The sequence below is a fragment of the Zootoca vivipara genome, chromosome 4 (assembly GCF_965207765.1).
Source record: "Zootoca vivipara chromosome 4, rZooViv2.hap1.1, whole genome shotgun sequence".
Lineage (NCBI taxonomy): Eukaryota > Metazoa > Chordata > Lepidosauria > Squamata > Lacertidae > Zootoca > Zootoca vivipara.
This window is the reverse complement of record NC_142587.1, coordinates 46,075,530-46,103,437: the sequence shown is the minus strand read 5'-3', so window position 1 is coordinate 46,103,437 and position 27,908 is coordinate 46,075,530. Positions and strand designations below refer to the sequence as shown.

Below are 27,908 nucleotides of genomic sequence, written 5' to 3'. Positions count from 1 at the left end.
CTCAAAAACAGGTTAACAGCCTGGAGTGTAATCCATTTTAGGTCCACTGGAGCTCTTGTTATTCAAGGCCCATTGGAACTAATGATGGTTATATGGGAACTGTGCTTGATGGTTGTATGCCTTTAAATTCGTTTAAACGCTTTGTTTAAATGGTTGGTCTATTGGTTTAAGCCTGGTTTGCAAAATTCTTATATACCGGTAGCTATAAATTAATACTCCAGAGCATGGGTAGGAAAATTAAGGCCTGGGGGCCAGATCTGGCCCAATCGCCTTCTAAATCCGGCCCACGGACGGTCCGGGAATCAGCGTGTTTTTACATGAGTAGAATATGTGCTTTTATTTAAAATGCATCTCTGGGTTATTTGTGGGGCATAGGAATTTGTTCATTTTTCTCTCCAAAATATAGTCTGGTCCCCCACAAGGTCTGAGGGAGAGTAGACCGGCCCCCTGCTGAAAAAGTTTGCTGACCCCTTCTCCAGAGTCATATTTAAGGTTTACTTATAATCTTCAAAACATGACCTTTTCTCTGGGCTAGCAACATCCCAATCCTCTAAATATTTGCAAGAAGCTTGCTAGTATTCACTAATGAAGCTTTCTACAAAATTAGAGTGAATGCTTTCTTCCAGCAAGCCAGTAAATGGAGCATTGAATAATGTGTAAATGAAAAACCACCAGTCAAGCCTTTACATCAGAGGAAAAATAAGTTGTAGTATTTTCCTTCTTGCCAAGTTTGCAAATCCAAACGTTTTGTAAGATTTGATCCAGTGTTGTGTGCCTTGCTCATCATTTTTTAATGAAAACAAATTTTTATACCTCATTTTCTTCATTATCTGTAAGAGATCATATATCATCTTAAGATATACACCCCCTTTAAAAAAAACAACTCACACTAAGAACCACCTAGAACTGTGATAAGGGAAACGCCTATTTAGATTGCTGGTCATCATGAGTTCATCAAAGCTAATGTTTGGAGCATGATGTTGTTCTCTTCACCCTATGATCTCAATACATTTTGAACCCTTCCTATAAACCCGTCACAGGCAAAACTTGTCTCAATGTAACTAAAAATATTATGATAGGAGGGTAACCTAGTCCTATTAATCTGCTGTCAGTTTTATCTGCACGTAAATCTAACTCATAATAATAGCAACAACAGTAAATATTATGTAGATTCTTGTGCTTTGACATCACCAAGTTTCAATGTAAACGAACTGCTCCTGTAAATTGGCTGAGTTCAACCCTCACTGTTTTATAATCTTCCTTTGCTGGGTTTCAAAACTCATTTCAGTCTGCTTTTTGAAGTAGCAGGTGTCAAGCAAAGTTTTAAGAAGGGGGCTGATGGAAGGAGAAGATAAGGCATGCAGCAAAATGGAAGAGGAGGAAGTTAAGCGGGTGATAAGATTGATGGGATAAATTAGAGGAGGAATGTGCGGGAGGGAGGGAACAAAGCAGACCAGAGGCAGATACATGAGAAGAGGGCTCGGGCTGCATCCTTTAAAAAATCCTTATCTACAGAGAAAGATAATGTAGGAAGGGCAAAGAAACAGGATTGCACAGGGCAGCACAAAAAAAAAGTGTTTAAATTTTAAAAATTTCAGGTTCAAGGCGTGGGGTCCTTATGCATTGTTGATATACAACATTGATTTATTTAGGTCTGGTTCAGAAATGTTTGTCTGTTGGTTGAAGACTGTGGTTTTTGTTATATTGTATATATCCTTGACTAAGGTTAAGCAAAACCTTGAGGATACAAAATGTCAGCCAGGTTTTTAAGGCCTGATGCACAAAAGGAAGAAAGTTGTATACTTTTTGAAGACGGGTGGCATTGTAATATGTTAACTGCACTACTAAATTCCCGAATACGTGGATACTGGTGGTGTCATATAGGTCAGAGAGGGCCACCTTCAGCGTCAGCCTAATTTCAGGTAGGTTGCAGGGGTGGGAAGCAGAAAGAGTGAGCAAATTGGATTGGCCCTTCTCACTTTTCACTCTGGCCCTCAGTATGTGGCCCCTGATTAATTACTCTCTAGGGAACATGGCCCTCAACAGAAAAGGGTTCCCCATCCCTGCAATAAGTGTTTCCAGCAGTTCAGGTTATGGTGTATCATCACACTTTGTAGTCTTTCATTCCCTGGGTTTGGAAATTTGACTTGGATCTGCTAGAATTAATTCATGACAACTGGTTATTTTGCATCATGAGAAAAACAATATTTTGCACCATACCTTCCTTTTCCTAGTGAAATACCAGCAATATTAGTGCATGTCTAGTTTTCCTATTGGTCCTTGATGTAATAATATTCATCCTTACCACAATCCATAGTTGTGTCTACACTTTTTCATCTGCTTCGTAAATTCTCTTTACAAACACGCACTTGGTGCTACAATTGCTCTGAAGAGACGGAAGCAATTGTGTGAGATGCTCGTTGAGTTAGTGATGTGGTAACCCTTTTTGTTTGTTTTTGTTTTAAATGAAGGTGATTTTCATAATACGGAGAGCACCCAGGACCACGGTTTTGAAGCTCCTGAGGAGAAAGTTCCTCCAGCAGACAGTTGTTTGGAGAGACTTGCTGTATTTGAAAAGGCCAGCGAACAGTCTGCAGAAGATGCCAGCCAGGCCCTGTGCTCCCACCAGGACAGGAAGCGTAAACATTCTGGTGGTGAGAAAATGCAGAACGATGGAAGCCTTAAAGAAAACTTTGTAGAGGAACAGGAAGATGAATTTGCATCAAAAGCAAAAAAGAGGAAGAACTCCAAAGGTAACCCGGCCAAGTTGGTAACTCTTTAAGGCATGGCTTGTGAAGTGAACACTCTTTGGATTAACCTATGTCCATTTATGACCTGTGTTGTGCCAATCCCAAAGCCTCACCTGAATTATGTTTGGGTACCTACAAGGTACAAGAATAGTCATTGGACAACGTAATCTTTGGCCAATGCAAATTGCTGTAGTGCATGCAAACCCCTCCTGAGCTAATCTTTTAAAAATGCATAGTGTGGTGGTGAAGCTGAAACAATCTGCCCCACAAGTGAACTATAGCTTCTGTTTCAAGTTGAGGGCCTTTTGATTAATTTTTAGTTATTTTTCCATTAGATGACTGGCCTGAGAGGGAAATGACAAACAATTCCTCTAACCACTTAGAAGAGCCCAATTGTAATGAGGTGACCAACCTGAAGGTGTGCATTGAATTAACAGGGCTCCATCCCAAAAAGCAGCGTCACCTGCAGCATCTTAGGGAACTGTGGGAGCAGCAGGTGTCACCAGAGAGATCCCCACCCGGCAAGTTGGGCCGGCAAAGCAGGAAAGATTTAGCTGAGGCTGTTCAGCCAGAGGCCACTGCAAAGGTCAAAGACTGCACAGAAGAAAGGCACACCAAGAAAAGGTCAGAGGTCAAAAGCAATAGAAGTTGGTCTGAAGAGTCCCTCAAAACAAGTGACAATGAACAAGGTATGCAGAGATTACTAGGGAAATCTAGCATTACTTAGTGACGCATGCTGCCACCAGTGCTAAGACGCTGTCAGTAGTTTTTTGGGTAGAAGTTTTATATTATATTATATATAATATAAAATTTTACTATGATCATATAAAGGACTTAAAGTGCCATTATTAAACCACTTATGCTTGTTTTGCCAAATCTGTAGTGTGTGGTGCTAATTGTGTTTTAATGCCACATCCTAGATGTGTGTGCTGTCTGTGTCGTGTGATTCCCTCCCCGCTTCAAATTGGGGGGGGGGTACCAAAAACCTAAAATATTTTTGTCTGTAGGTATTTTTGGGTCATTTTTTGCTTTTTGACATTCTTAACAATTTTTGACTTCATAACAGTCCCCTCCCCCCTTCATCTTTACCAGTCAGGAATGATTTTGACTTCATAACAATTTTTGACACGTATGAATGAGTGTAGATTAAGGTTGAGTGTATATGAAGGAAGATAGTATGAAGAGTACTGTGTCTTTTAACCACTTGTGGGAATTCACTGCTCCATTAGGTTTGAACTTCTGAGTTAATTTTTTCCTGCTCTGGAAAGCTGGAGGAAAGAAAGAGGCTTCCTTGTGTTCCACTCTCTTTATGCCAGGAGAGGCGCACAGGTGTCTGTTCCCAAAACTTTTCCGCTTTGTGGTTAAATGCAGACTAGCTGAGTTCTTCTACCTAGCCTGCCTTTCCACTTCTTTCTTCTCTTTCCTAATTAGTTGTCATCAGTTTTGTATATACTGCATCTTCTACACATAGATTGTACTGAAAACCAGTTCAGAGAAAATAAAATGACAATTTAAATTTAACGACAAGCACTGTAGCTGTCATACACGATAAAAATCTATAGAAACCTACTATAACATTGAAATATAAGATTTCATCTCCAACTGGGAGCAGGTCTTTGGGAAAGAGCTTCTGGGGGTCAAAATATATGTTATGTTAAATTCTTGTTTAACCCTTTCTTCCTGCACTGCTGTTCTGACTAATATCGCTCCTCAGAGCTGCTATAGGTACCAACAGCAGGTTCCCTGTAAGAGCAAATAGCAGCTGGAGAAGGGAGGGCTTTTAATCAGGACTGTGGTGCAGGGAGAAGGGGTCAATGCCCTTCTTGTGTGCTGGGCTCCAGATTGCAGCTGCTGTGTTTTAAAATCAAAGCAAAGCCTGAAACATATTAAATCAAATTATGCATTTAATGTAACACATAGTTTGGCCTCTACCATTTCAGACCGTGATGGGCAGAATTTTGTTTTTGTATGGGAAAACGTTCTGTTATTGATAGCAGGGATCTGAATCGTTGAATGTTCTCCCATACAAAAAGACTCCCTGCGCCCAGAAAGCAGTCATATGGAAAATGAGCCTTCTTTGCAACATGCTAGTTTTCCAGGTATAAGTATTTTTTAAAGTTTTTTAAAGACAAGAGAAAGAATCCTTCGTTAGATAGACAGATCAGACTCATGAGTCAAGCCCTTGGTTTCTATTCCATTCATACATTGCTTGATCTTACAGAAACAGAATTTAAGAAACCTTGATCTGATGCACTGTGAATTCAGATACTGTTCTTACTCTAAAACCACAGATAGTCATTCATTTTTATTCATTTCATTTGTTCTGTTGTTCCCTTTTGGGTTCTTTAGAAGTTTAGTTCTGATTCCTTTTACCGGAAAATTGTCATGTAAACAAACTTATCATGAACCTCTTTGCTTTCTTTAAATTTCCTTCATGTCTTAGGGAATCATTTTCTCTCTTCAGGCATGGTCAGTAGAATGTTACAAAAGTGGAATGAACATTGAAGCTATGAGAAATGCATTGTTGGCATTTTACAGAAAAGGTCACTTAGGGTCAATATATCCTGTTTCTGATTGGATTGAGTACATGACATCCTTGCAAAAGGCAACTCTTGAAAGTTAGGTCCTTGCAATGCAGCAAACAGGACAGACAGCTGCTTAATGGTTAAGAGCCATACAGCACTGAGAAATTGCTGTTTGGATCTATGAATCCGTTTTCAGAATGCTGCAAGAAACAGACCCAATGCTTTCCTCATTTTTGTTGCACAAAGGGAGACCTTTTCAAAGGCAGAAATGGGAACTGGGCACTCAACCAGCATTTCTGATTTTGAAAACAGTTTCAGTGTCCTTTGAATTTTTCACTCCACTCCACTCTACGAAAAGCAAAAATGGGTTTCCTGAGGTGGAAAGGTTTCAGCAGTTCTATACCTGAAAGAGCAGTATATTCCCACTTTGCTAGCATGCCATTACAGGTAAGGAAGCCACTTCTCGCATCTGCATCCATATAAACAAGTACACTGAGAAGGAGGCCTAATTCATATCTACTTTGCTACTATGCTTAGATGGTGCAGTGCTAGACTGTGTGGTTGTTTACTGTGCTTAGATCTTGGAACAGCAAACTTTGTTTTAGCAGATGTACCCGCCCATTACAACTATGTTTTATTACTTCTAGTCCAAATGTGGAATTGCTTAATGCAAATGTAAAAGTTTTAAAATAATATGCCATGTGCTAGGTGTGTGTGTGTGTTCTCTTTCCTTTCAACACACCATGCAATGTACAATGCCTTTCCCTCCCCATTTAGGTATCCCTCCATTCCCAGCATCGCCGCATATGAAGACCCTTTCATCTACCAATATAAACAGCAAAAGGCAAGCCCAGCCAAGCTGTACTCCAGTTTCAAGGTTGGCTGCCAAGCAGCAGAAAATTAAAGAAAACTGGAAGACAGATGTGCTGTGCACAGACGAGGAAGAAGATTTCCAAGCCGCATCCTTGCTGCAGAAACATGGCGACTGTGAGAAGCCACCGGGGAAACGTCAGTGTAAAACAAAACATTTGGCACTGCAGGAGAGGAGAAGGAGGTCATCCCTGACAGGAGATGATGTCACAGATCTCGAAAGTGCAGAGGAGAAGGTATCTTTTATTCCAACCCAGTTGTCCCACCAATAATTCAGGTTTGGCTAATACCAGCCACTTTGAACGCTTAGCTTGTTGTCTTATGTAGTGGCACTTCCAAGCCCTTTCTGTTTACATTAAAACACACTGCATTGTTCTGCAGCGCTCAATCCACTTTACTCTAGGACACAAATCTGTGAGGGCCCCTCCGGTTTTTTCAGGATTTTGATCTTAAACTTTTAGATGGTATAAATCTAGAAGCCGGCACTACTACACTTTTAAAAAGAGAGAGAGAAAGGAAAATGGATATTCAATGAATTATTAAGGATGGGTGGGTGGGGTGTGGAATCCAGTAATGATTTTGACAGGTCATAGTTAATGAGGAGAATCTGGAAGCGACCGGAGGCTCCTTCAGACTGTGACTCTTCGCCAGTCAAAGCACATGAGCAGGCATTGTACAATCGCCTGCAGCAGCAGAGTCCCTCATTATTGCCTGTCTCTTCAGCCCTCACAGCTGCAGATTGCAAGTGCCCCTCAGGAGACTCCCCCAAGTCGTCCCATGCCGCCTGAAGCCCGAAGGCTTATTGTCAATAAGAACGCTGGAGAAACTCTTCTGCAAAGGGCAGCCCGACTGGGATACGAGGCAAGCATTGTTTCTGAAGTTCACTACTCTGAATTACAATGTGGAAGAGATGCTTGGTGTCACACATAATTCTAGCTGTGCATGTGGCTGGGAGTCTCTCTTTGTGTTCCTTCTCAACATGTCGAAATATCTCTAGGCTCTCTGTTCTGTTTCTTTATTCAAGCGTGCAATTAGTATATTTTGTGAGCAGGGCTAGGAAAGAAACAATATATAAACCCCTGTAAGTTAATAACCTTGAGCCTGAATAGGTGCCTGCCATTTTCAATAAGAAGTCAGTTCTTGATGGGCTTTCCAGGATGGGGATCGTAAGTAGTGGGGGTGGGGTGGGGATAGATACCCTGATACACAGCCAAAGTTAACATACCTGTATATGCTACATTTCGGGAAGGTTAATTACTGGCACAGCTTTGGCAGTATGAGAGTGTGGACATGCTTCATTTCAGGACTGCTTTTGAACTTCGCAATTTTAATGTTATGAATATATATTTTGTGATGCATTCCCATATTTGAAAAACAAACTGGCATTTAGAGCTGGTAAATCACTGGGACTTATAGACGTCAGGTGAAAATAGTCATATGTACAAATAGTTTGGACAGCTCTATAGGTGCCTATGTCCTTAGGTTTATTTTCCTTTCTACTGTCTGAGCTGGGGTTAGGTGGCACCACTACCAATCTGACTTGGATGGTTGTTTTCAGAGGGTGGCACTTGGGGAGTATTGTTTGGCCCTGTAGAGTGTCCTGCGTAGGGTTCCAAAGGGTTTAGTTTTACCCACCCACCCCATACTGTTTAACATGTTTATGAAACTGCTGAGTGAGGTCATTCAGAGTTTTGGAGTATGTTGTAAGCAGTATGCTGATGACACACACCTCTACTTTTCCCTTATGTGTGCAAATGTGGCCATGGATGTGCTGGATCAATGTCTTGCCCCTGTCATTGGCTGGATGAGAGCCAATAAACTGAAGCTCAATCCAGACATGACTGTTAGTGGGTGGTTCACTTGAACAGATGAGTGGAATGTGCCCCGCTCTGGATGCGGTTATACACCCTAAGAAGGAGCAGGTATGAATTACAGGTAGTTCTGGATCCATTACAGATGCTTGAGGCTCAATCAACTTTGGCTGGTAGCCCAGCTGCACCCCTATCTGGACAGGGCCCACCTAGCTAGGGTTGGCTACACTCTGGTTACCTCTAGGTTAGTTTACTGCCATGTGTTAAACCTGGGGCTGCCCTTGAAGACTGTTCTAAAACTGCAGCTGGCGTGAAATTCAGCAGCCGGGTTGTTCACTAGGGGAAGATGGCCCAAGCACATAACACCAATCTTGGCCTGACTGCACTGCAGCAATGAGTTTCCAGGCTCAAATCAAAGTGCTGGTTTTGACCAACAAAGTGTTATGTGGCTCAGCACCCCAATTCCTCAAGGGCCTCTTCTCCCCACATGAAGCAACCCAGACCCTACTCTGTGTGACCTGCTGTGGGAGGTGTGGAGGGTGGCAACAGGAGAAGGAGCCTTTTCTGTGGTGGCCCCTCTCCCCTGTTTATGGAGTGCTTTCTCCAGGGAGGCACACCAGTGCCTGTTTCTTAGGTACCAGGCAAAACCATTCTGATTCAACTAGGCCTTGGGATCTTAATTTTAGCAGGGTGTGGTGGATCTGGAGCTGTTTTTATGTATGTTAGTTGTGTCTGCTGAGTGTCTGTCGGTGGAGTGTGTATGAACAGAATAGAAAGGGAATGGTTGGCTGACTAGGAGCAGTCCCATGCTGCAGCATTTTGTTGCAGGACCCACTTGTCTCTGTAGGATCTATAGGTGTTAGTAGTGGAGACAGTTCTGAACCTCTGTTCTTCAGCCATATTGGACATTGAGCACGAACAGCAATAGTTCAGCGCCACCTTATTTATATATGTAACAACATTTTACATGAGACGCCCTTGGAAACATTCTGCTTTTATAGCTACCACATGCCACTGGGAATCTTGCCTCTGACTTTGACGAGGTGTCCCATAGCTTAATTAATTCAAACTGTATTCCACGAGGCTTCAAGGAAAACAAATAAGGACAGTGCTGAAGGCCCTTTCCAGAGCAAACAGCGGCAAATACCAGATTAAAACTTCCCCTGAAACAGCTGTGCTGAATGCACAGTTTGATGGGAAAGGGAGAGGCATACCTAGGTGGTAGCGGGTTTCTGTACTCTCTGTGTCTTGACTTACAGGTATCAGTTACATGCCTCCTTTTCCTTTATCATGTCTGCTCGGGGCCAAACGAGATGTGATTGTTTCAGCTCAGTTTCGTGTATTGAAACATTCTGTGGGAGGAGGATTTTAGTAGCATAGAATCATAGAGTTGGAAGAGACCACAAGGGCCATCCAGTCCAACCCCCTGCCAAGCAGGAAACACCATCAAAGCATTCTTGACATATGCCTGTCAAGCCTCTGCTTAAAGACCTCCAAAGAAGGAGACTCCACCACACTCCTTGGTAGCAAATTCCACTGTCGAACAGCAATGCGAGTGTACTAGGTTGGGTGCCAACTCCACTGTGCACCTATTGCTAACCTCTTCACGGACCTTCTCCCCAGAAGCTTTTTGCTTGGTTGTGTTTCATAGCTTGGCTGTGGAGATATGGGTGCCTGTGGGGCTGGGGGGGGGGCAAGGGATGTGCCGTAATGCCCAGATCACCAACTTTCATGAAGGAAAAAAGGAAAAAGAAAGTTTTTCGCACTTGTAGAACCCAAGCTATGAAGCAAAATGTGCAGCCCAATAGTGGAAACTCCAGAGAAGAAACACCTTAGCTTGCTTTTCATTTTTCCACCTTTTATTCTGGTCTTCCCTGGTGGAGAAGGGGTTGCTGCCCTATAGAAAACAATGTGTTTATCCAGGATTCGAGTGTAGCTGTGATTGGGGAATAGTGTATCAACTCAAAAGCAGCAGTAAAGCCAGGAGTTCATTGTCTTTTGAACTTGGGCAAACTCTTACTTAAATTAAAACAATTTCAAAAGCAGTTGGCCTAATACCAAGCAGATAAAAGTCCTTCCTTGTTATACTCAAGTTGCAGGATATGGCTGTAGCTGAGAGCAATAAGCTACACCAGCTGTGCAAAGTGCAACAACCCAGTGTTGTTTCACCCATTTTGGAGGGATTTTGTGTAGTGCATGTCAGCCCTCAAAGGTTGTCCAGTTCTATCCTGGTGTGTACGGTTTACTTTTTTAGAGAGAGATACAGCTGGCAGGGAGGGTTGTGAAATTGATTGTAGCAGGAGTGCCATTCTTTAAGGGCTGGAGGTATGTGAAAGGAGCAGGGAAAGAATTGCAGCTTTCAGCATTGAGTGGAAAGCTGTTGCCTAGAAAGTCGGATGTATAAATTGAAAAACAACCAAGAAATAGACCTGGAGCCCAAGTTTCCCAGAGGCCATATCTACCCAGTTCTCTTTGCCACTATTCAGTCATCTGATCTAGTTTGATGCTAGCTATGTTTTATTTATTTCTTAGGAGTAATAAATTAACACTCTCCCCCCCCCATCACCTTGCAGAAAGAAGTTTATGGCAGATAAGCCATAGGTGGTGGAAAGTCTGTACTCGACACCTGCACAATGCTTTAAAGTCAGGCATGCACACTCTTTTCTCTCTCTGTGATTTGGACAGTTTACATGTTTACAACATGCACAACTGTTGTCCGGACTAGACTGGCCCTGCACTAATGTGCAGCTGGCAACCTTTCAAATGACCTCTCTGATGTGACAGGCATAATCAGCTGAAATGCGGTAGTCCATAAGCCAGCCAGAATAGCGCCGCAAATCCACAATACAACAAAGTTTTGAGATTTGCTGACAAACTTGTTTTCTTCATCTCTTAAATATAACTTGACAGGGAATATATTATCTTGAGGGATATTAAAATAACTTGTGTTTTTTGTGATGGTTTTTGTATGAGCTTTCTGTCTCACCCAAGTGTGTGCTCTCAACATTTTCCCTCTGTTATTGTACAGGAGCATGCTAGAAAAGTCTGAATTTGCGAGGGAGGTGTGTGTGTGCATTGTGGATAGGGTTGTAGACAAGGAAATCCGAGGTTCCCTTCATGGTTTCCCCAGAGGAATGGGGTTTTGATGGTAGAATGCATTGCAGGCCTCTGACTAGGAAAGTCTGTTGGCTGCCATGATACTTTGGCTGTGAGGGATATTTGCTCATAGGCTTTGCATTTCCAAAGGCCCTTCTTATCTGACTGCTTTATAGAAGGACTCCCCCTGGAACATTCCTCTTCTCTTCCCCCTCCCCAGTTTTAAAAGGAAACGGCTTCCCAGATGAATTGTGCCCCTCCCTCCTGTTTTCTTTAAGTGATAACCTCTGGTGTTAAAAGATATCTCCATAGCAACAAACAGTTTCTTTTCTCCACCCTTCCTGCCTTTCTCCAGGAAGTGGTTCTGCATTGTTTGGAAAACAAGGCCTGTGATGTAAATCACTATGACAGGGCTGGCTGTTGCGCTGTAAAGAGACTTTAGGCACATTATTCTTTCAGTGCTTTCCTTTGCTGGCTTGGATGAGGCACAGAATGCTCTGTGGATCCATACTCATGGAGCATGGATCTAGAGAGGCAGCCTGCCACACGTACTAAAGCAGCACATGAGACATGCACACACCCCTCTCACACTCTCACACGCAGACACACGCATTAAATAGATTCCCGTTTCTACTAGGCTAGAATGCATCACTTTCTAGCTGTCACGGAACCACTGAAAATAATTCTGTGCTTTGGTCAGTGGAAACTGAGATGACTATGCATCTTATAAATAACAACACACAGTTGCATGAAAATGGCATATGGGCTAGAACTGGCCAGTAGGTGTCATGGTGAATGCAGTTTTAAACTCTCTATATCGGGGGGGGGGGGGGTTTGCAACCTTTTTGGGCTCAGGGGCACATTTGGGAAATGTTAGAACCTGCCATGTGATGGCACAATACACATGTTGCAGAAGAAAAGCTGGTGGCACACCAAAACCCGACAAAGCACCCACATACTTCCTAAAACAAATAAAACGCAAAAAGCTGGCCTTCCCCCTCCCCCAAGCAAAATGCCCACAATCCAAAAAAACAAAACCAGGCAAGGCAATCTGCATCCAAGCAAAAGAAAAATCAGTCCTCTCTCTCTCTCTCTCTCTCTCTGTAAGATTGTCTTCCATAAACACGGTTTTAACAATGAGTCTGTACCACAAACACACAGAGCCAAAAGCAGGTAACCCCAACATAGAAACACAAAAATCAGGTGAAACAGACACCAAGAAACAAAAAACAGGCTGGCAAAGTGCCACCATTTGGGACCCAGAGGCTTTCCTAGTGGAAAGGGAGGTAAAAGAGCCCAGGGTAGGATGGCTTTCCATTCAATCTGGCATCACCAATGGTAATGAAGAAGCCTTTTTTTTAAAATAGAAAAAATTAGGAGCGTCGGGGGCTATGGTGGTCACCAAGTGGGCATCATGCTGCCTGTGGGCATCACAATGGGGAATTGGGGAATTAATGGACATAGCCAAGAGGGGCAGGGGAGCAGCTGCCCCCCAAACCAGGTAAATAAATAGAAATACTTAACTAGCATCACAGAAAATTCTGTTCTGTCTGCCCCCCCAAACATAAAGCCTGCCCCTCTAAAATATATCCTGGCTACACCCATGTCTATAATCATCAATCTTAATTGTTCTACGCAAGCTTCTGCCATGTGTTTTTTCCCAGGATTCCCAATTTCAGATCCAAACTAGTCATGTGCTATCAGCCACATGTTGTGGAATTCGACAGAGAAGGCTGAGATTTCTATGAATTGAATAAATCATGTTTAAAGAGTTAATGAGGCATTTAATTAATTAACCATAAAACTCTACATTGTTACATCTCGTGGTTAATGACACTGCATGAAATCCACTGGGAACTTCTCTGGTTCTGTGGCAATAGGCTGAGTGTCTGCAGAATGGGTGCCATCCTTCAGGGACCTTCGCGCAAATTGAATGAATGGGAGTTGAGCAAAGGCATGTGCTGGGGGTTTATGGGGTGGCGTTGGGGGAACGACAACTAGCCCTGACCATTTCTGATGTACGTATCACTTAAATATAGACAAACGATTATTGCCTGGTGATTTAACATTGAACAATTAGTCCCGAGTTTTCTGTGCTAATGTTTTTTGTTTGAAAGCCAAAACTCTGGATGGTCCACAGCTCAGTGGCACAATGCATAGATTGGGCACAGAAAGAGGCCCAGGGTGCATCTGGATAAGGTCTTGCAATCTCAAATGGATCATTTAGACACTGCAAATGGTTCATTTGCAACCTTAATGAATTTTCCACAGAAGGGATAAATCCAGCTTAAATGGAGAAAAATAAGGGCTGAGCAATTAGATGCCAATGACATTGTGTGGCCGCTGTGAAATGCTTGCATGCCTGAGCTCCATTGGTCCCACAACACTGTCAGTCCCTGGGATTTCCAGGCAATGGATTTGGGGTTGCAAGGCTGAGAAAGAGCTAGTTGTCGAGCCTAACTCTGTTGCAGAGTCTCTGCCAGCCGGAGTAGATGATGCAAGCTAGTTGGACCAATGGCCTGATTCATTACAAGGCAGTTTCATATGTTTTTTTAAAAAAACCCTTTTTTTAGTTCAGTTTAAAATTAAACAAATGGCAGTTGTTTGTACTAACAAACTGCCCACTCACAGATGATTTGGTACTGTTTCTGCAAGCCAGAAATGGAAGGAAATGTATGAAACAACTTTTCTTAGATTTCTTTTTTAAAAAATGAATTATGTTGCTCATGTCGATGCTGTTAGTCCCATTCTGCTGTCTGGACCAGCAGAGGAAAGCCTGGGTATCAGACTGCCAGATTCCATCAAGGCTGGCATTTGGGGGTGGGGTGGGCAGGGAACACTATCTGGGAGAGCCTTTTAAGTCTTCCCCATTTTGACAAGACAGACCTTGTTCATAGTATGTGGCTGAAGCACTTAATCCTAAAAGTCATATGACTGGACTTCTTTCTTTAGCTTGGACAGCCAGTTCATTAGTTTCCTGCGATCCACTTTAACCTGGTTAGCAAAGGCCTGCTAAACGAACAGCTTCATGCTGTATCCTAGCTACCAACTCCTTAGGTCAGGTATGTGAAGAGTGCAGATTACTGTGGGCTTTCCTGCAGATTTGGAACTGCAAGGATAAGTCTGTGGGAAATGGGCTTCCTGCATTTCACAAAGTGGACTGTAGTCTGCAAAAGCTTATGCCGTAATAAAATAGGCATCACAATGCTCTTTATTCTCATTTCTTCTCTCTGCCTTTACTTGAGAACAAAGTGGTTAACTGAATTTGTGAAGGGTCCTGCTAAATTGACAGCATTTGCATCATGTTCCTTTCACAGCACTTTGTCACCTACTGAGGGCAAATAGAACAGGATCTGCTATCCCAGGCCTTTGTTCCAGGTGATTGAACAATCACACTCTCATTTTTGCAAAGCCGCTTTGGTCCCCCCCTTACAATCATGCGGTATACGCGTTTTATGAAATAAAAGAACTAATGAAATGTTTCCGTGACTGTCAAGAGCTTGGGAAATTTGCCTGTGAGCTTGATTGTGTTATCACTACAGCCAAAGCACTACCTTGGGTTCCATGGTGCAAGAAAGGAAATATATAAATCCTGGGGTTGGGCTAGATGACCCTTGGGGTCCCTCCCAACCCTACAATCCTATGAAATGTAAGGAGTGTGTATGTGAGACACATGCACACACTCCCAATCAATTATCTTGGTGGTTCTTGTTTCCATAAAGGCATCTCCTTACCTTACCTTACCTTACCTTACCTTACCTTACCTTACCTGTGGCAGGCTGTTTCCTCATGGCAAATTTCCATCTTGCACTGCAATGTGCACAGACCACACCCTGTGGGGAGAGCCAGTGTGGTGTAGTGGTTAAGAGCGGTAGACTCGTAATCTGGTGAACCGGGCTCGAGTCTTTGCTCCTCCACATGTAGCTGCTGGGTGACCTTGGACCAGTCACATGTCCTTGAAGTCTCTCAGCTCTACTCACCTCACAGAGTGTTTGTTGTGGGGGAGGAAGGGAAAGGAGAATGTTAGCCACTTTGAGACTCCTTTGGGTAGTGATAAAGCGGGATATCAAATCCAAACTCCTCCTCCTCCTCCTCCTCCTCCTCCTCCTCCTCCTCCTCCTCCTCCTCCTCCTCCTCCTCCTCCTCCTCCTCCTCTTCTTCTTCTTCTTCTTCTTCTTCTTCTTCTTCTTCTTCTTCTTCTTCTTCTTCTTCTTCTTCTTCTTCTTCTTCTTCTTCTTCTTCTTCTTCGTAGTCCAGCATCATGATGTTGTGTTTTTTTTGTCCACGCCAGTGGCTGCAATTGACATGGAGCAGAGGCAGGGAAACTCACAACATGATGGCTCCGTGTCTTCATAGTGCTTGTACACATTGTGGCACTGGGGTGGAACCTATGACCCCAGGAAGCAGCTCTAACATTATTTGGAAGGAATTAAGATTTCAGTAGTTAATATAAAAGAGGTTTAGTTGAACAAAAGCATAAGCTGACCTGTTTTCTTCAGGATCTGAAAGAAGAGGAAGGCTTATGATTACACTTTCAGTGGCTAACAATGTCCCATTCTGCCATAGAGGAAATATTCAGGGTTACAATGGCAGCTGTAAAATGTTGGCATCGCCAAGGCATCTTTCTGTTAGTTTGGAAAGTTACTTGTTGTATGTGAACACCCTACATCACAATCTTAAGTATGTTATTTGCATATTCATTCTGCTCCTGAGACTTGCTTATACTGTAATATAAATAAATGGGTTGAGATGCGGAGCTGTTTAGGTTCTCCGAATCTTCCTTTGGGGGCTAGTGGCTTGTTTTGTTTTTCTAAGTTTTGACTTCTTCAACGGAGAGAGGAGCTATGTGATTTCTTCCCTTCTTCCTTTTGTTACTCCTTAATAGCCCAATGAGAAGGGTATTCCCAGCATGTTAAAGTAAAGATATGCATGTCTCCACAGCAACAAACAACTTGGTCTGTTTTCTCTTGCTTCTCTTTTCCAGGAAGTGGTTCTGTATTGTTTGGAAAACAAAGTCTGTGATGTAAATCATCGTGACAATGCTGGTTATTGTGCCCTGCATGAGGCCTGTGCCAGAGGCTGGCTGAGCATTGTGCGACATCTCCTAGAATATGGAGCCGATGTGAACTGCAGCGCTCAGGATGGAACTAGGTTAGCAACTCTTCAGTTACTAAGAGTAAACGGCCACTGCTTTTGTCCCGCATTAATACACAGCTGGGTTGATGTCACCAATGGCTTTGAAATTATGTTCAAAAGAAATGTCTCTTTTCTCCAACAGTTGAGGCTCTCAACCTTCCAGAACTTGCTAATTGCATTCTACTGCATAAAATTTAGTTTCTCAAAAAATGCTGTGTCTTCCTTTTGCAAATTTAGGCTGCATATCTATCCACATTTAAATCCCACTGGAATCAATATAGCCTGGTTTTGTGGGAGGTCCAGGTGGCTAGCCACTCACAATTCTTGTTCTGATATTTGAGAAACTATACTGGACAATAGGGGGGACGCGGGTGGCGCTGTGGGTTAAACCACAGGGCCTAGGGCTTGCCAATCAGAAGGTCGGCAGTTCGAATCCCTGCGGGGTGAGCTCCCGTTGTTTGGTCCCAGCTCCTGTCAACCTAGCAGTTTGAAAGCATGTCAAAGTGCAAGTAGATAAATAGGTACCGCTCTGGCGGGAAGGTAAACGGCGTTTCCATGCGCTGCTCTGGTTTGCCAGAAGCGGCTTTGTCATGCTGGCCACATGACCCGGAAGCTGTACGCCGGCTCCCTCGGCCAATAGCGCGAGATGAGCGCCGCAACCCCAGAGTGGGTCACGACTGGACCTAATGGTCAGGGGTCCCTTTACCTTTACTTTACTGGACAATAACATTCTGTAAGGATTTCTGATATATTCCTCCCCTCACCCTACCTTGTACGCTTTAATTTTCTGTGTTAATTATCTTTGTTATGTGCCTAACTCTTTTTCTGTTAGGAAACCATTTGTGGCTATAATTGTTATAGGAATAGGATCTCTTGAAGTTTTATTGAACAGTTGAAAAGTGCCAGAAAAAGTCCCCTTATAATTTTGTGTACAACATTGCTTAATTTTACTCATTCTTAGTGATATGCAGGCAAATCACCTTCTTCAACCTTCTTCCTACCCATGCCCTCTAATGGTGATATCTTTTTCTAATTATTAAGTCCTTCCTCTTTTTCTTTTTGATTCACTAAACATTTCTGTGCATAATGTTGATTTTTTTTAAAAAAATTACTGTACTAAGATACAAGATGGAGAGCACCTTTTGGAGTTCTTCCATTTGAATGTTTTATCACTTACCACCAAACCTGACAGCCCGAGGACATTAAATTAGCATGTCTGTGAGCCAAGAGCTCTTAAGTTATTGGTCTTTGCCTATCAACTTGCAAAAGTCAAAAGATTTCAAGAAAACACACACAAAAGATTTAGTCTTCGTTAAGGGGCCTATTACTCTTGAGCACTCTGTCATTATCACCTTATCAGGTCTATAGAAACATTCTGGGTGTTTGTCCCTTCTCCCCATCTAACTAAATAAGAATCTCTGGGCAGCCCCCCCCCCCCCGGTGTTTTTTTTAATTGAGCGGGTCAACCCACTCAGACCTCCTTAGCACCATAAAAAGAAGGTGATTATATCTCCTTGAAAACTGGAGATTCCACAGCCACTTCTTTTCTATAATGTGCCAAGCTGCAGGACCATCATTCAGCAGTAGACACACCTGTTTTGCATGCAGAAAGTCTCAGGTTCAACCCCCAGGTAGGACTGGGAGTGTCCTCCTGTCTCAAACCCCAGAGAGCTTCTGCCCGTCGTCATACAGAACTAGATAGGCCAATGGCCTGACTCTGGTTAAGGCAGCAGGTTCTTATGCGTCTACGTTTTACATTAGTACTGTTTTCTTAACACCAACTTCCTGGGCATTTCTTACATGGCTAAAGGTTGGCATACCCTTTCACCTACCAAGCACCAGAATCTCTCATTGCTTAGTGCTAGGGTGCCCTCTACCTGCCCTCCCGCGATGTAGTGGCAGGAACCCCTGGATTAAGTACACACCCACCACCCTCCTTGCATGGGCCTTCCATTTCCATCCTTTGCTGCTGCATGATGTGCTATGAAGTGGAGCTTGGCAGATGAATGCATGAACCATCCTATGGCAAAGTGAATATGGCATCTGCAGAGTGCTAGCATTGCACAGAACGAGGTTGTGCAAACTCTGTAATTTGATGTTAACAAGGAAAGGAGATGCAAATTATGTGGGCATGTTTGGATTGGGTATCCCAGCAACCACAGAATTTAAAACTGGGGGAGAGGGTACTTTGAGATCTCAGCACAGCTCTGTAGAATCCATGCAGTGGGACCACTTGGTGCAAACCACATTGCAAGGTTTTGTACGTCCACCAGCTGTGGGATAGAAATCCTGTGTCCATGTGCTGTTTTCAGTGGTGAGAGTTTATCTTCCATGATTCACATTCCACCCCCACAACAGCTACTCTCCTAGAACTATAGTATTCTGGGAGCTGCCATCTCCTGAGAATGAGCCTAGCAAGCATACTATGGTCTCCAGGCTGGCACTTCTCCTCATATTTGTGACTTAAGTGTGTAGCAGTGATGTCTTGCACAGAAAGGCATCAGTATTAGCCTTCAAACAGCTGCTAGTAGTCGGTTTACCTTGACCTATTAAGTCCTCTTTGTCTTGGGCCCAGCAGGCCGATCAAACACTTCTCTCTCTCTCAAGATTTGCCAGAGGCCCTACCCTACTGAAAAGCTAATATCATTTCAAGGGGGAATGTCTGTGAAGGAGCAGATCAAGGCTGTCTTCTTTCTTTAGAGACAGGTCTTCCAAGTATGGCTTTTGTTGCACTTCGATTGTTTTTAGATAGTACAAATTCACTCATTCAACAGAGATTATGTATATAAAATGCAATCAGATTCGCTCGTTCAGCAGAGATTATGTATATAAAATACAATCAGAATCTATCAGGTCCTTGACTGTTCTGAATTTTAAAGAAACAGGAAACTCCTCGCAACAATTTTTCACTGCCCCAAGGATCTGCTGAAGCAGAAACACCCTCCCATGCTCCTAGTGAGACATGCCTGGTTGTCTGGATAAGCCCCAAAATGGTTCGTGTGTTGGACAGTGTGTGTAGGATTGCATCCCAAAATCACCCACATATAGGAGCTGGGAGAAAATCCAGTAGGGTTTTCCACCCTGTTCCATCTGACGTGCAACTTGATCTGTCCTCTGTAAGTGTCCTTGAGAGTTTTGAGAGTTCTCATCGGATGTCTTTCCATTTATCTGTAATCTTGAACCTTTCATGCACTTTATTATCAGACGGGGAAGTGGAAGGACCCCCAGCTTCTCCTTCCCTACTTTCACAATCCATTCCCCTTCTGTGTGGTTTTAAAATTTGCTGCCGAGATGCATTTGTTTTTATGAAATTCCTAATTCACTTCACGGTAACAAATGCATGTGCTTGGAATGAGCTACCGTCTCACTCAGATTCACATTGATGTGGCTACACATGCTGAGAAGCCCCGACTCATCACGCCAGACTACTTATGCCTTTCATTCCCCCCCCCCAACCTGGTGCCCTCCAGATGTTTTGAATTAAAACTCATTAGCCCCAGCCAAGAGTTGTAGTCCAAAACACATTTGTGGCTGGCAGGACAGGGCTGTGTTGCTTCCAAACACTGCACTTCACTGCCAGTTACTGAGAAGAGGAGCAGCAAGGTGTGTGTGTGTGTGTGTGTGTGTGTGTGTGTGTGTGTGTGATATGTGGGTTGCAGCATTAGGAGCATCTGAACCCACACTAATCTCCCCTGCTGCCTTGTCCCTCCCTCTTGCAGCTGCAACTGCCAAACACATCTGGAGGGAAGCAGGTTTGGCTGTATTTGACCCACTGGCTTGTCCTTCTCCCTTTTCCCATTTTCTCAGTGAAATAGCCTAGGGAGCCTAATTTATTCTTGTTATCAATTCATATACAGCAGGGGTGGCCAACTCCCAAGAGACTGCGATCTACTCACAGAGTTAAAAACTGGCAGTGATCTACTCCCCTTTTTGGGGGTTCAGGTCAAAGTTGTTGAGCTTTTTTTAGGGAGGAGGAAGGCCCCTTTTGGGGTGGTTGGATCAAAGTTGTTGAGTTTTCTCAGGGAGGAGGTAAAATATTGAGCTTCTTTAAGGGGAGCCACAGTTGTTCAGCTTCTTTGCGGGGAGCCAATGATCTACCAGTGATCTACCGCACACGTCCAGTGATCTACCAGTAGATCACGATCTACCTGTTGGACATGCCTGATATACAGTATTTTTATACTGTTTAATAGTAAATCAGTTTCTAAGCAGTTTACAACATAATAAATACAGTATGTATATATAACAAACAACGAGCCTGGAAAAACTAGTATTATACAATACAAAATGACAATACAGTGCCATATAAAACAAAATCTACCCAATCTACAGCAATTTTTTTGGGGAAAATCTTGAGTCAGGGGCCGCTTCCCTCTTCAGCCTCCCTCTTGCCTGTTAAAGGTTAGGAAGATGAATGTGATTCTTTTAATGAGCAGTTCTCAAGCAGCTTCTGGGGGGCAGGAGTCACCTTAAAAGTTGGCCATCATAGAAGTGCCTTCATGAAGGCAGAAGCCATGAAGGCAGATCCTATTGCATTAAGTGCCCTAACCTTCCATGTTAATATCTCTGCACAGGTATCATGATGGCAGATAGATTTAGCCCATTTTCCTTTAAGAGAGGAACATTGCAAAATGCCTACATGTTCTTTTCTCACTGTAGGTCTGCTGGCTCATGTGCACGGAGATATTTAAAAAACATAGCTGAATCAAGAGGTCACTTATGTCATGTGAAATATCTTGTCCAGTAAATGGACCAGAGCAATTAAACTAGTGGTGTGTGTGGGGGGCTGTATGGGAAGGGCTTAGATTGAGAAACTGGTTTTGGATGCCAGGGGCATGGGAAGTTGTAATTAATGGTATGGCACCTGAGCATATGCAGAGTGCCTTTCCCTTAGCACCCAGTGACTTCCCTTTCCCACTATATACAGTATATATGGATTCTGGATCCAAAGGTTCAACTTCCCCACAGCTTAAACTATGGTGAACTGCATCCCACTCGCACAACCATTGCTTAATTTCTGTCTCTATATGAATATTTAACTTCTCTGCAACCTGATATTGAAGCTGCCCTGTCCTGTTTGATGCTCCAAAAGACCACTGTGCTTCTTTGGTGCTTGGTAGCTGCTGTAGATTAAATGAACCAAAAGATGGTGTTGTGCATGAAATCTCAACCATTAAGAAACGTAAAATGAGTTTACCTAGCTATGTGATCCAATATTAACTAGTCTTATATTTACTTTAGGGTGGCTTTATTATTACTTGCTGGATATATAAAATGTTTACTAGTATAATCTCTCCCTTGCCCCCCCCCTGCTCCTGTTGTCTCTTTCCATTACTTTTAAGTTTGCTCCCCCTTCAGTTTTTCGTAGCATCTTTCCTGTCCTCTGGCTCTCATGCACTAAGATGGAGCCTGTCATTGGGGTCAGGAAACCCAGACAACTTGGTTAGCCACTGGTTGGTGTGTGTGTGTGTGTTGAGAGATTGGGTTATGAGGCCTGAAGAGCAGCTGCTTCCTGTGCTGGCTGCCTGCAACAGCTGAGATAGGAAGCAGTTCTTGCAGGTCGTGAGGCTGGTGGGAGGATGAATGAAGCTACTGCTTAGGAAAGGCAGCTGCTGTTGAGAGTGATGTGATCTCTATAGGCAGGGAGCTGGGGAGCGACTGCAGTAGAACCGACACTGTGTGCCGCAGCCGTAATGGGAACTCAGGCCAAGTCTTCCCCCAGAGGAATTGACATGAACAGAGCAGGGTCTTTCAGTATCTCCCCCTCTCTTAAGCCTGAGCAGGTGTGCATGCCTTGTGGTCTTGAGGTAGTCCTGATTTCTGTCCCAGAAAAAAATAATCTGCTCTCTCGTTTAAAACTGGGAGCGAGCACTCACTAGATTAAAGTTGCACAGATTTGCTGGATAAATTTTGCCCTTTCTAGAAGTGGATTTCTAAAGTGTTCCCCCCAGTTCATAGGGGCATCCAGTTTTTGCTATCCTCAGCCCTATTTTGCTGGTCACCAATCTAAATGGTTGCAGGCATCTCTCTGTCTCTGAGTGGCATGATGCCCATATGTACTTCTGGGGGAATTTGTGCAAAATACGTGTGTTGCTGCTTCATTGCACTGGAGTAGATGCTTTGTCAGGCCATTAAGGTTGTCTGCTTAGCTGCCTGTGCTGCTGCATTTGCCTCCTATACAGCAAATGTGTGGAAGGCATTTGTGGAAGTATATTTAGTGCACAGCAGCCCTGAACAATTTGCCATTCCCAAACAAATGCAGCCCCCCAGCTCTGCATGCTGCCTGCCAATTTCTTCACAGTCCCCTGTTTTTAGTATCCAAGGCAAACAGCGAAAGCATGAATTTTATTGTCTCCCTAGTTGGTGGCTTTCAAAACCTGTGCTGCTCTGCTTATAGCAAATCTGTATATAGCTCATAACCTCCTATTTTCTGTGCATTTGAAGCTTAAGACCCCAGCCCTAAATAAAAGTGTGTGTGAGAGAGAAAATCTTAGGAATTATTGTGCATTCAGAGGTGGCACATTATGTTCTCAAATAGCTCAGCTGGTAGAACATGAGACTTAGTTTCAGGGTCGTGGGTTCGAGCCCCATGTTGGGCAAAAGATTCCTGCATTGCAAGGGGTTGGACTAGATGACCCTTGTGGTCCCTTCCAACTCTTATGATTCTAAGGATTCAGGAATGTTGCTCTCCTAAGCTAGCTCCAGGTTTTTATGTGTAAGAAGAAGGCTGGCAGTAGAGTCTTCCAGTCCTATTTTGTTATCAGACATATGGGGAAAACTAAGAAAACCATTTTTTGAGTGCTGAAAGTGTTTCCCCTTGCAATTGTATCTCATCACAGCCAGCTTCATTTCCAAGTCTAACACTGATGATGGCCAGGCCATATACACACACACATACACAAATTCACCCTGTGTACACACACACACACACCAGACCACCATACATAGCCCTGTGCAACAATTTTACTAAGTGACCTCAAGGCACCAAACATGGAAGCTGTATAGAATTTGGTGGTATGATAAAGATAATGGTGTTTTTGCTTCAAATGGAAACAAAACGTGTCTCGGTACAGTATGTGAATTTGAAACGAAGATTTCCTTTTCCCCTCCCTGCCCCCAGGCCTGTCCATGATGCTGTGGAAAATGATCACCTGGAAATTGTCCGATTACTACTTTCGTATGGTGCTGATCCAACGCTTGCAACGTACTCTGGTCGAACGATTGTGAAAATGACACACAGTGAACGAATGGAAACGTTTCTAACAGGTGTGCAACATTATTACTTTGTTTCTTTGTTTATGGAAGTAATCGGTCAGACTGCTGGCCAGGGCAAGACAGTTGAAGCCTATAAAACCAATTTGGGTATGACTGCAGTGGCTACCAATTAGTTTCTGGGTTCAGTAAAAACAGTGCTTGTTTTTACTCAGGATCCCAGTACCCAAATGGTTGCTTCTCTGTGGAGGAACTTACCTGGGTCTGTGTTTGTCATCTGAGGCCCAGGTGTGTTTCTCCCTCTGAGGGAGGTGTGGAGGGTGGCAGTATGGGAATCGGCCTTTTCATTGGTGGCTCCCTGCTTGTGGAATGCTGTCCTAAGGGAGGCCTGCCTGATGCTGTCAATATCCATTTTTCGAAGCTAGGCAAAAACATTTCTATTTGCTCAAGCTTTTGCCTCTTAATATGGAGGGTGGTGTGCTCTCTACGTTTTTATTTCTACTTTGTTTTAATGTTTGCTTTGCGATGTGAGTCTCTTTGGGTCATTTTTTTGTGCGGAAAAACACAACTAATAAATGCAACAGGTAAATAAATAATTTTTCTACCAAAGTCAATGACTCATTTTAGAGAACGGCAATACAAACTCAGGCTGTAAAGTTTAGTCCGTTAATTGGCTAGTTTAGAACAGAAATACAGGTCTTTAGAACTTCAGAAGCACTGTTATGAAAACATAACCACTATGTTATATAATAATATGCCACTAGGATTTAGGCTGCAACCATCAATACATTTATCAGAGAGCAAGACCCAGGGTTGTGCTGTTAGCTGCATTAAAAGATGCAATATCAACAGCTTGGTCTTGCTCGTAGGTCAAAGGGTCTTTCCCACCCATCTGGCAAAAGTGGTGAGGGTAAAATTACGATCCTTTGGGGCTCTGGTGGGATGAAATGCAAAATTCAGGGGAGTTTACAGCAAGAAGGCAGAGATTTACTATGGTCCATATGCTTTCCCTTCCTGCCTGTCAAAGCTTCATGCAGCTTGGGAGTATTTGAACCATGTTCTACAAAGCAGCCCAGCTCACTGTAATAGGCTTTGTTTCCTTTCCTTTTTTTTAAAAAAAGATAAAAAATAAAATCCTGCCTATTTCAAAATGTTACTTCCAAGGGTTAATGTGACTTTTGAGGCAGTTAAGAATAAAAACAAAACAAAACAAAACAATAAAACCTAATCAAAACCAGCAATAGTAAATAAATAACAAGCAGTATAAAATCAAAGAAAAGCAGTCCTGGAGCAATAACAAGCAGAAGGAATTGATATGCTGAAAGGTCAAATCAGATGCTGTTCAAAAGCCTGAAGGAACATGACTTGATATTGCCTGGTACCGAAAAGTTAATAAGGAAGATGTTAAGCACATGTGCTGGGGAGGGACTTGCAAAGCTTGGGCACAGCCCTGAAAAGGTGCCCTCTCTGGTAGCTACTCCTCTAACCTCAGAATAATGTAGGGAGGTCTGGGAAAGTGTATCTGAGGTTGGGCGAGTTCATACGGAGCACATGTAATCTATAGCAAGATTAATCTAAGGTCATTGTAGCCTCTATGTTCAGAGTCTCTTTCAGCAGTGTGCCAAATGAGAATGCCGAGGACAGGAATGGAAAAGGACAGTAGAGATAAGTAGGTGGAAACAGGAGAAGGATTTTAGAAAGGAAGTAAGATGAGAGATAGTGTCTCGTTCGAGCATCTGTAGTGGTCTGATCAATAAAGCAGGTTACATTGTATTCGAGAGCTTTGCAAAAGCAAAACTTCTTGGAGTATGAATATTGTGACGCTCTATGACAAGACTATCTGCAAAACTTGCCGACATTTTGTTTTGACTAAATTTGTTGTTGTTGTTGCTGCCCCTAGAGTACTTAACTGACCTGCAAGGTCGAAGTGTCGATGACCCTGGCTTGTCCTGGGACTTCTATGGCAGCTCTGTGTGCGGTGAGCAAACATTCCTTTTTTGTATTATGCATGGTTTTTTTTGTGTGTGTGTGTGTGGGTGTATAGGAGGTGCAGGTGGAAAGCCAAGCAAGATGCACATTTTACTGTGTTTTTCACACTGGTTCTCATTTCTTTCTTTCTTTTCCTTTTAAATAGAGCCAAATGGGGAAACAGGTTTTGACATCCTATCTAATCCACCTGGCTCAAGTGATGAGGATGAAGATGGTCTTAGTGACATCTTTGAGTTTGAATTTTCAGATGTACCTCTGTTGCCATGCTATAACATCCAAGTGTCTCTTTCTCAGGGGTAAGGAAATTGAGATGGTATAAATATTTGAGGTAGTTGTGAAGTCTTGTGATTTTGATGTAGCCTCTCCAAATGGGCTTTGGCTTGCATGTTTGATTTATATTCAGCTTCTAAATAGGTACAATCCCCCCCAATTGCACTGAAATTGTTTGTGCATCTCTCTCAATGATTTTGTGTGTCTGTATCTGCATGGATTGTGTGCTGATTAATAATAATAATTAACAAACAAATAAATAAATAATGATTTGATTTGATTTGATTTATTGTTACGGTTCTTGACCAGCACACATAAATATGCAATACATAAAAACAATAAAAGAAGACAAGAATATCTAAAAATAGACAATAATTATAAGTTTTAACAATTGGTTAATTATTATTATTATTATATAAATTATTTGTACCCTGCCCATCTGGCTGGGTTTCCCCAGCCACTCTGGGCGGCTTCCAACAAAAAATAAAATTCATTAAAATGTCACACATTAAAAACTTCCCTAAACAGGGCTGCCTTCAGATCTACATACAGAACAAAATCCAGTCCTGTATTTCAAACTGTTATTAAATGTTCCCATTCCTGTCAACTGGTTACTTAAGAGTTCTGTTCACGTGAAGAAGAGCTCTTCTCATCAATACAACAAAAAACCCGGAATGTGACCAGTTACGCAGTTATTACTGACATAATTGTAATGACTGAAGCCTTTGTGCCATCTTACTGATAATTTGAACTTCTTTCTTTACTTTGTTCTCTAGACCACGGAATTGGTTGCTGCTTTCTGATGCAGCAAAGAGGCTGAAAATGTCGCCCAGGATATTTCGTTGCAATTTCCCAAGCGTGGAAGTTGTCAGCATCATGGAGGCGGAATTTTTCAAACAGGTATCTTTGAGTCAGCTGTTCTCTTGCCAAAAGGATCTAGAAGCTTTCGACCCGGAAGGCAAGGAAATGCTGGACTTGGTGGAATATACAAGCGAGCTACGGACTTTGCTGGGAGTTTCACTCGAGTGGTTGCATCCAGATGAGGATATGGATCATTGGTGAACTTCCAGGCCGCTTTAATGTACAGTTCTCTGTAAAGTTATGTCTTTATGTATATGTGTTAATGCCACCGTTTCTGTAAATAAAGGACACTGTTAAATAAGATACCTTTCCTTTATATACATATTATAAATATATAAATAAATTCCAGATGGGTGGACTTTTGGAAGATTTCTTTTTCTTTTGAGATGTCATTCAGTTTTTACAAATTGTTATATAATATTCCTTTAAATGCACACAAACTTTGGTATAAATTTCTTTTTACTTGGGACTTTTTTAAAAATAAAGGAAGTGGTTTTGCTTCACACAAAGCTTTGGTTTCACAGGAGCTGCCTGTGACAGGCAGTGTGATCAAAGTCATATGGTTGTCTTGGGAGACTGTGTTGGGTAAGGCACTTCATAAATTTTTCATTTTTGTTTACAAAGTTGCCTGCTTTGGCCAGGTAAACCCTATTGAATATAATTCAATGGACTGTAATATAAATTTAAAACATATCCATGCGCATCTGCTAGTTGTGTGAACTTTTATATCTTAATTTAAAAGATGTGAAATTTAGTTTTCACAAGGCAAACTGGATTGTTTATATATATATGTATGTATGTATGTATGTATGTTTAAACATTTGATGCTCTTTATTTAAAAGAAGACTTTGAACTATTTTTTCTGTATCTTGTAAAATACTGAAAACTAACATATGTTGAGGTTAAAACTGTACAGAAGCTAAATCTTTTCTGAATTGTGTGTTTATGTTTGAGATCCGTGTTTTAACTTTGTAAGTAAATTCTTCTGCCTTTGTATTTATATTTTACAAAAAAAACCTTAAAGGCAATAAAACTGTTGAAAACTATATTGATGTAACTTTGTTTTATGCATGATCCTCAAGTGAACTAGGGGCCCTATCCAACCCCAGCTACAGTAGCACCCGTGCCTTCATAGGAGTAGAATTGCACCATAAATTTCCCATATCCCCCAGTCCCCATGTGGTGCTCCTTATGGTACAGGTTTGTCTTCCAAAAACACCTTGTCACCAGACTCTTATTTTGAAGAGAGCAGAACTGGGCAATGATGCAGTTTCAAAACTGCTGGTGGTCACGGTACAGTGAGAGAAGGAGAGATACCTTCTACCCTCTGTTGTCAGAAGGCAGCAGCGGAAACAGGAAGTGCTGCTCCCAGTACCATGCTGCCAGCG

General features: G+C 42.6%; 1 protein-coding gene across 9 annotated transcripts in view; it reads left to right on the top strand.

The window, feature by feature from the left end:
* BCOR (BCL6 corepressor) overlaps positions 1–27,566 on the top strand; it is an 81,364-nt gene extending 53,798 nt beyond the window's left edge. For 6 of the 9 annotated variants that reach the window (XM_035114503.3, XM_035114498.3, XM_035114506.3 and 3 more), the window contains 9 exons: positions 2,472–2,753; positions 3,086–3,439; positions 6,053–6,381; positions 6,869–7,006; positions 16,037–16,203; positions 23,309–23,454; positions 25,301–25,378; positions 25,535–25,685; positions 26,436–27,566. In XM_035114503.3, the coding sequence (XP_034970394.2) occupies positions 2,472–2,753; positions 3,086–3,439; positions 6,053–6,381; positions 6,869–7,006; positions 16,037–16,203; positions 23,309–23,454; positions 25,301–25,378; positions 25,535–25,685; positions 26,436–26,721 (1,931 nt within the window). In that variant the 3' untranslated portion in view covers positions 26,722–27,566. The remainder of the gene's footprint in view (positions 1–2,471; positions 2,754–3,085; positions 3,440–6,052; positions 6,382–6,868; positions 7,007–16,036; positions 16,204–23,308; positions 23,455–25,300; positions 25,379–25,534; positions 25,686–26,435) is intronic. The other 3 variants (XM_088667813.1, XM_035114508.3, XM_035114507.3) reach the window with 2 other exon arrangements.
* The last annotated feature ends 342 nt before the right edge of the window (positions 27,567–27,908 follow it).